Below are 9,726 nucleotides of genomic sequence, written 5' to 3' on the forward strand. Positions count from 1 at the left end.
TGGAATCACTATGTTGTACCCCTAAAACTAATGTAACGCTGTGTGTCCGTTATACTTAAAAAAAAAAAAAAAGCTTTGTATGACAGGAAAGCTAATCATAATCATAAGGTTATCTTTTTATCATTATAATGTTAATTTTTTAACTCAGTTACTAACTGGAGTTTAACACACTTAAAATATCAGTATTGTAGAATAGGATTAGCATTCACTTTGTATATAAATTGGGTAACATTTCATGAAAGAACAAAACATTAATAAGACTGTGAGTCTCCTGGGGGTCCTGATTGATTCTGTCAGAGAGTCCTTGTGACAATGAACATCGTTATCAGGCAGGAAGACTACCGTATGTATAAGATGTCAACTCTCGTTTACTGACCTTAAGTGGAAGCTAGTCCAGAAACGACAATACAGTACTTAGGGTACAGTACTTTTTTAGAGTGTTGGGTAATGTTTGGGTTGGGGATAATTGTGTATGATGGAGGTGAGCAGGGAATAACTACCTTTTCCTTGGAGAAATCAACATGGAGGAGATTCCTGATTGTCAGCTTCTGAGACACAACTGTGCTTGGCTTCCCATCTTCCTCTCTCCTTCCCTCTGGGTGTCAACTATCAACACGAAGCACACATTCTCCTCTTCCCCACCCCGTGTTGTAAGTCTTGTAAGGAAGGCCAGTTGTTTTATAATGTTTCCTGTGTCTTGACAGTGGGTTCTGTTCAGAGTAACAGTTAATAAATCTATTTGGGTAGCACATCTTTTTTTTTTTAAAAAAAAGATTTTATTTATTCATTTGAGAGAGAGAGAGAGCACAAGCAGGGGGGAGGGGTGGAGGGAGAGGGAGAAGCAGACTCCCCACTGAGCAGGGAGCCCAGTGTGGGGCTCGATCCCAGGAGCCTGAGATCACGACCTGAGCCAAAGGCAGATGCTTAACTGACTGAGCCACCCAGGCGCCCCGTGAGTACCACATCTAAATCACATTCTCCACTTAGTCTTTCTTCAATAGCTCTTGTCTCTCTCCCTTAATTAATTCTCAATAGGAGTGATGTAGAAGCTTGTTCTTTATTGACAAACTTGAATACCCCAGCATATTGTACCCACGCTTACAGTTGAGACTCACCACACTGGGGCATTTGGATTGTAGATTTCAGTGGCTTACAGTTGCTTGTGCTGTGTGGGAAGGGAGCTCTAAAGGACACTGGGAGCTGGGACAAGGGGTAAAGGGACTTGCTCCTTCCTGTTTGCTTGCTGGTCTTGTCAGGATTGCTCAACCACCCTATACATTGCCAGTGGCTGCTGGTGCCTGTCACTCCAGTCTTTATTTTCCAACTTTCCCAGAATGAGCCTCCTTCCTCCCCCTGGAGGGCAACAGTGCAAGCTGGGGAGCACCTCCCCCTCAGAGGTAAAGTCTGAACCCTGACTCCTCTGACCTTCTAGTTTGTAACTACGCCAAACTCTGCTCTAGGTCTTAGTCTTAGGGATGGTGGCTGCTTCACTCAACTCCTATCTGTGTATCACAGAGCTCCATTTTTACTGTTGAAATTCTGCAACGTCACTTTAACCATTTTGTTACATTAAAATCTCTATTGAAAAATCTGTATGACTTCTCTTTTCCTGTGGGATTCCCATCTGATTCAAAGAGAGGTTTGAAAAGCACTCTGAAATTTGGGACAGCTATACAAGTTATTACATAAAATATCTGGGCAGGTATGAGAGTTAAAGAACAGAAAATTACTCTGTAATATTTCTAAAATTACCTGATGTGTTTCAAGGTGATCCAGTAATTATAGGTGTGGTGTGTGTTACCTATACCCATGAGTGAAAATGCCCAAGACATTTAGGAATTTTGTTCACTAAGGGAAGACAGAACAATCAAGTAAAAAAAAGGGGGGGGGGCACCAGGTCAGACAATGGTATAGTATCTCTTTATAAAGGGAACAGAAGAAAGAAACATAAAGGTCAAGAAGAAGAGTGTTAAACAGAAAACAGAAATGGTAGTCTAGTTATCTCAATATTTACATTGAATGAAAATAGAATTACATCCTCCTATTTTCACACTGATATTTTCAAACCCATAAAATATAGCTGTATATTGTTTGCAAGAGCAACTAAAACACAGTCACAAAGAAAACCTAGAAATAAGTGTATTGAAGAACATATCCTGTGCAAATATGTGATAAATTGAAGCAACAATGTAAATACTAGGCAGATATTTACATTTATGTTTATATAAGGCAGAAAACATTAATTAGTATAGAGAGAGTTACTATATACAAATTCAGGTAATAGGCTATTAAGAAGATGTAACAATCATAAATATGTATGTATGTGACAACATAGCTACAGTATAGAATTAGGGGAAGAAAACCCAGAGAATTATCATGAAAAGTTGTTAAATCCAACTTGGTAGTGGGGCATTTAACAAAATGTTCTCAGAAACAAAGTGATAATACTGAAAAAAATTAGAAATAGGTTCTGAAAAACAGAATTAACAAGCTTGATCTAATACATAAAGAATCCTACACCCAAGAAATCGAGAGGGGCACCTGGATGGCTCAGTCAGTTAAGCATCTGACACCTAATTTTGGCTCAAGTCATGATCTCAGTGTTGTGAAATCGAGCCCTGCGTTGGACTCCGGGCTCAGCATGGAGTTGGCTTGAGATTCTCTTTCCCTCTGCCTGTGCCCCTCCCCCCATTCATACTTGCTCTCTCTCTCAAAACAAACAAAATCTTAAAAAAAAGAAATAGAGAATATATATTACATGCAAATTATATAAAAATTGCAAAATTTGAATATATACAAAGCAACAAAACCTCTCCAATTTTCAAAGAAAAATATCACAAGGATTCATTATTTTACCACAGTGATAATACATTTAAAATTAATAATAAAAGGTAATTCAAATATTTGGAAACCTAAAAATGTACTTCAACATCATTTGTGTTTTAGAAATGAAGTTAATGATGAAAGTTCTAATTGCCACACTTGAGATACATAGCTAAAATGGTAAAAAAAAAAAAAAAAAAAAAAGCAAATTTATATCTCAGGTTACATTTATTAAAAAAAAGACACAAAAAGTAAGTTCAATAATCAACTCAGGAAGATGATCAAGAATTAAAATAAACAGGGGCACCTGGCTGGCTTAATCGGTTAAGCATCTGCCTTCGGCTCAGGTCATGATCCTAGAGTCCCAGGATTGAGCCCCGCATCAGGCTCCCTGCTCAGTGAGGAGTCTGCTTCTCCCTCGAACCCTCCCCCATCTCATGCTCTCTCTCTCTCACTCTCTCTCAAATAAATAAATCTTTTAAAAAAGAGAATTAAAATAAACATAAGATATAGTTTAAAGAGCAAACTTTAATGATGAAAATAAATAATTTTGAAGATCATTAAAATATAAACCTAGTTCTTTTTACAAATACCAATAAATACATAAGGCTGTGAGAAAAAAGAGAGAAAAGATCTACATATACAATGTTAGGAATAATACATTATATAACCAAAAAAGTAGAGATTTAAAAACAGAATTCTGTGAACAAAATTTATTTCAATAAATTTTAAAATTAGAAATATTACCAAAACTTCCTTATGTAGAAATAGAAAATCTGAACAATAAATATTCAAAAAAATTGAATCAATGACCAAAATTATCCTACAATCAGTGAACACTAAGTCAAATAGTTTTTTTTTTTTAATGATTTTATTTATTTATTTGACAGAGAGATACACAGTGAGAGAGGGAACACAAGCAAGGGGGAGTGGGAGAGGGAGAAGCGGGCTTCCCGCTGAGCAGGGAGCCCGATGCGCGGCTCGATCCCAGGACCCTGGGATCATGACCTGAGCTGAAGGCAGCCGCTTAACCGACTGAGCCACCCAGGTGCCCCTAAGTCAAATAGTTTTAAAGGCAAATTTTACCAATCTTCAAGAAATGGCTAATTTTCTTATTATGTAAAACCTTTTTGGGAACAGAAAAAGAGGGACAACTATCCAGTTCATTTTACAAGGCTAATACAACATTGATGACAAAACTAGAAAAGGATAGTAGAAAAAAAGTAATTTATTGAATAAATCTCAAAAGGTGAAATAAATACAAAAATCTTAAATAATTAGTAAAGTGAGCACAGCATTTTCAATATCAAACAAAAGATATTTTTCAGATAAAATAGAATATTAGGCAAAAAATTTTTTTGAGAAAAAATAGGAGCCTTATATGCTAGTAGAATTAGAAGAGGAGGAAATATGGTAGGTTTATATGTTTAATAAATTGGACCATGAACGACATACAGGTAATGGTGACTGTTTCTCTGTAGGCACCAGAGGCCCTTGGACATTATCATTATGAGAGGGTAGCATCTTTCTGACATGTCAGGGTACAAATCTGGACGTCAGTCACCAATAAGCCTCTCCCTGAACAGGTGTGATGGAGAAAAGCCCATTTCAGATCTACTGCAGGTCAGTGCTCTCAGGGTAAAAAAACAATTGGTCTGTCCATAATTTTCTTGGTTGGCATGTACACTAAAATAACTTTAACTTAGGAAATTCTACTTCTTTTATATTTGAGTATAAGAATAGATTTAGATAAAAGAACAAAAGAAATTTAAGTCACAAAGCCACCATCAAATGGATTCCGTTGTATTCTGCCATTTTAGGAAGAAGAGAAAATATAGTAGCGACAGACCTAGGGGAGCCTTGGTCTTTCCACCTCCTTGAGCTCACAATCTCCAGAAACTAAAAAATAGAGATTGTTTCCTGCTGAGAATTTTCCTTGCCTTTCTGCACTCCAGTTAAATTCTACAAAACAGGATTTAACAAGTCCCATTGGGATACCTTATCCTATTTCCTGACTCTTTACCATGTTCCCCATAGCTTCTATAGGTCCTGCTACCTGGTCTTACTTTATAAATTGCATTCCTTGTGGTGACTTGATGAAAAAAATAGGATGCATGGTCAGTTGGGTCAGGTGTGGTATAAAACTTAGCCAACACCAGAGAGCATGGGAAAAATATATGAGTTTCATCTGCCCTAAATACCACGTAATCTATTTGGGGGGCTAGTAGGTGGGGGGGGGTGTTGGAGTTTTTGAAACCGAAATAAATCCAAGGTTCTGTTAATTGTGCTATATAAAGGAGCCTGGAAGACATTCTAATGCTTCTTACATTTAGGATCATGGACTCCATAGTGAGTGAAGAAATCATCATCAGCAGCATTTTGTCATGAATGTCCCTCTAAGAAAACCAGAGCTAAGTACAGTGAGAGCCCCTCTTCCCCAGAAGCAGATGACGGTGTGCAGGATGGGTCTTCATCTCTCCCCCGACACCAAACACTCAGAAGCATCTTGAGAGGTGGGTGAGCTGAGCAGAGAATAAAATGCTCTCTTCTGAAAGAAATCCCATTGCCTCTGTTGAGAAAGTTTTTCTTCCAAGAGATCATTGGAAGAAAGTAATTTCAACACTAACGTACAGATGCCGTTTACTTTATTGGTATACTTGCACTTCACCCAACTTCTATCCAGCTGGTCTCCTCATTTTTAGCTGTAAATCTGAGATAAGTGTATTATCTAGTCTTTGTTCACTGTACAACATCAGACAGGCTGTAATGAACAATCACAATACAAAATTAATTGTTAGTGTCTGTCAATGCCAAATTTAGCTAACAGGATGATTTAAAAGTTATCTTCCCTTTTAGATACACCTAATATGTACTATTTACTCTCCTGAATTTAGTGTTGAATTTCTTGTTTAAATTATAACATAGCTGTTTGAAGAGGTTTGCTTACAAACCTTTCTATTGCCTCATGGTATTTTCATGAAATAATGGGTTTGATTGACCAAAAAAGGAATTTGTTACAGAAGAGGGGTGTCCTGAAAGTTTTATTTTTAAAATATGAAATTTCTTGTGGTGATTTATTTAAATATAAGAATTATCATCTTTGTGAATCCTTTTAACAGTGCTGTCATTCCAACCAGGTTATATACACCAGCAGATATGAACTGTCTTATATACCCTCAGCTGAGACATGAAGCAGGACATAGAGTATGTTTAGTAAATATCTGTGGATTTTGTATTTTGTCTTTTAGCTATTTGCAGGTAGGAGGAAGATGAGGTACTCACTGGTCCTTCCACTTTGGTTTATTGTGTGCCTTCATCATATGAAATTTTAGAAATAGCATTGTGATCTTCATTGGCTCCAGATATTGCAAGAAAGTTGAACTGAATATGACTAACACTTTTCTAAACAGTTAGGGCCAGTGAATCCTATAGTTGGAAGGGACCTTGGCATTCTTCTGGTTCAACACAGGAATCCTGTCTTAAATAGATGGTTAGTCAATTTCTGATTTAAAACATTCACTGACCTAAAGTTCAACTCCAATAAAACAACCAGTTTTCAAGGAGGTGATTCCAATTGTTACAGCTATTTTTTGAACTAAGATAAAATCATCCTTCAATAATTTCTACTATGAATTCTGATTCTGCCTTTGAAACAGGGCAAAAGATTAGTTGCTTTTGTTTATGAAATCTTTCAAATACTAACTTAACAGAAAAGTTGAATGGGAAACTGATAGGAACTCAATTATGAATTCTTCTAGGATTCTTATTTTAGTGAAATTCAGATGGACTCTGGACTAAAGAAAGATACAGACTCAGGCAAAACAGAAGCAATGGCTTAAAAGCTACAATGATTCAAACTTCAGAGTACCCACTCTGTTACAGAAAGATTCTTTTAAAATTTGATAAGCCACAAAAACCTGAAGATTCATGATAAATAATTTTTTTACATAGAGTTAAGCTATAAAATATGCTAATGATTTTATGAATGTGAGTCCCTAGTTAGGGCTCTTGCTCTAGACTTGGATAGGGATCAGTACTTGTTAAGTCCCAGGCTATGACCCACCCTGAAATCATTCAACAACATTTTTACTAATTAAATAGAATACAATAGGGCACCTGGGTGGCTCAGTTGGTTAAGCGACTGCCTTCGGCTCAGGTCAAGATCCTGGAGTCCCGGGATCGAGTCCCACATCGGGCTCCCTGCTCGGCAGGGAGTCTGCTTCTCCCTCTGACCCTCCCCCCTCTCATGTGCTCTCTCTCATTCTCTCTCTCTCAAATAAATAAATAAAATCTTAAAAAAAAATAGAATACAATAATATAGAAAATACACTGCACATAATAAGGACTCAAGGATATATATACTAATGCATGTATGTACCTAGTAGTATTTCTTACTGTGGGAGATGGCAAAATATTTGGGAAAAACTAGATAGGTAGGTAGGCAGGAAGATAGATACAGAATTTAAATATAACAGAGTATAAGAGGGGTGACAGGTGTAATATCCTGATGATGAGATAGCACAATCAAAAGAGAACATCTGTAGGTGCGGAAGTCGAAAGACAAAGGTCTCCATTTGAAATCTAGCCAAATTTGTGACAAAAAGCCTGCCATTCTCTTATTTCATTCAAGATTATGCTCTCAGTAAAGATCACAAGGCTTACAAATAATTAATATATTGAAGGAACAAATTCATGAGAAAACCTGAGGGAAGAATCACTGACATGCACCTTACCCTTCTTCCCATCCTCATTTTATAGATCCTTGAGATAGCAGCACACATTCGCACATATGGATATATGTATATCGCCATCCAGGAACACACATGGGCAAACCTTTGATAGAATCATTACAAACTGAAGGAAGTGCCCAGGCCTATGAAGGCAATTTAAGTATTATTAACATTTTGAACTGTGGTGAAAGTTGGTCAATAAACACAAGACTTACTGAAGACTGTAATAGCATGCTAGGATTTAGCTTATTGCAGTGAAAAAATTTTCCTTCTGTGTCATTTGGAATGCATAGTTTCCACTTAGTAAGTGACAAATGGGACAAAAATCTCATTGAAGATGTTTTCTTAGGAAATAAATGACACACACAGACCTATCATGTTTAAACACTTCCCTCAGGCATTCAGACTTGGTGAGCTCCATTATCTCTTTCACAGGCAAATGGGGGGAAATCAGACCTCTGTCACAGAGTTCATCCTACTGGGATTTCCCCTCAGCCCAGGGATTCAGATGCTTCTCTTTGGGCTCTTCTCCCTCTTCTTTGTCTTCACCCTGCTGGGGAACAGCATCATCCTGGAGCTCATCTGGCTGGACTCCCGACTGCACACCCCCATGTACTTCTTCCTCTCCCACCTGGCCGTCGTCGACATAGCCTATGCCTGCAACACCGTGCCCCAGATGCTGGTGAACCTCCTGAAGCCAGACAAGCCCATCTCCTTTGCTGGCTGCTTGACACAGACCTTTCTTTTCTTGACTTTTGCTCATACTGAATGTCTTGTTCTGGTGGTGATGTCCTATGATCGGTTTGTGGCCATCTGCCACCCCCTCCGATATTCTGCCATCATGAGCTGGAGGGTCTGCATCACCCTGGCATTGACTTCCTGGATTTTAGGAGTCTTCCTGGCCCTAGTACATCTAGTGTTACTCATACCATTGCCCTTCTGTGGACCCCAGAAAGTTAACCACTTTTTCTGTGAAATTATAGCTGTCCTCAAGCTTGCCTGTGTAGATACACACATCAATGAGATTGTGGTATTGGCTGGAGCAATTTCTGTGCTAGTGGGACCCCTCTCCTCAATTGTAATCTCATATATGTGCATCCTCTGTGCCATCCTTAGAATCCAGTCTGGGGAAGGTCAAAGAAAAGCCTTCTCCACCTGTTCATCCCATCTCTGTGTGGTTGGACTCTTTTATGGCACAGCCATTATAATGTATGTTGGGCCCAGATATGGGAACCCCAAGGAGCAGAAGAAATATCTCCTCCTGTTTCACAGCCTTTTCAATCCCATGCTCAACCCCCTGATCTATAGTCTGAGGAATAAAGAAGTCAAAGCTGCTCTGAAGAGGATGCTTGAAAAAGAGAGAATGTCATGAAAACCTGTAGAATGATAAAATAACTGAGTTTAAAGGGACCTGAGAAATCATCTCATCCAATATTTACCAGGATTCATAAATATCCTCTAGGGCATCCTTTTCATCTTCAGATTTTCCTAGCACTCTCTCCCAAGAAAGATCATTCTATTTTCCTCCCTCTGACATTGAAAGTCAATGCTGCACAATAAAATGAAAATAACCCCACTAGCTGCACAGTGGAAACACTTTTAATATAATTATGTGAAATATTCTGAATAAAAGGAAATAAGTTTGTATATTTTTCTGTAATCAGGACTAGTAGACAACATTTTGTAAAATAAAGCAAGGAATTGGCAGAATGTTTAAGATACAGCAATTGGGAGAGATTGATAACATAATAATTTCAATATTTGAAATTCAGCAGCTGTCATCTCCTTCAAAAATAGGTCTACATTGGGATTCTCTCTCTCCCTCTCCCACTCCCCATAAGTATCTGTCTCCAGCCAGAGAAACTAATGGGAAATGTAGAGAAATACTCATGTGCTTTCAGATTTATTCTCATCATATCTAATAACCCTCTAACTGTGATTGAAAACATCCAAGATTTCCAATATTAGAATATAGGTAAAATATATATTTAAATGGAACATGCATACTAAAGAATATCTTCTTAAAAATCAGGGTCAGGTTTTATTGTATATTTGTTGACTCGTAATATATTTATAATTCAAATTACATGAAAAAAGGAAGATTACTAATGCCATAAGCATAACCCAATTTTTAAAAAAGATTTTATTTATTTAAGAGAGAGAGAGTATGAGC

The 9,726-nt window shown here is 37.6% G+C and overlaps 1 protein-coding gene across 1 annotated transcript; it reads left to right on the top strand.

The window, feature by feature from the left end:
* Positions 1–7,744: 7,744 nt before the first annotated feature.
* On the top strand, positions 7,745–8,925 carry LOC110582850 (olfactory receptor 2A25-like). Its single transcript, XM_021692867.1, has one exon. The coding sequence runs from the start codon at positions 7,930–7,932 to the stop codon at positions 8,923–8,925; it is 996 nt and encodes a 331-aa protein (XP_021548542.1). The 5' UTR covers positions 7,745–7,929.
* The last annotated feature ends 801 nt before the right edge of the window (positions 8,926–9,726 follow it).

The sequence above is a fragment of the Neomonachus schauinslandi genome, chromosome 12, assembly GCF_002201575.2.
Source record: "Neomonachus schauinslandi chromosome 12, ASM220157v2, whole genome shotgun sequence".
NCBI lineage: Eukaryota > Metazoa > Chordata > Mammalia > Carnivora > Phocidae > Neomonachus > Neomonachus schauinslandi.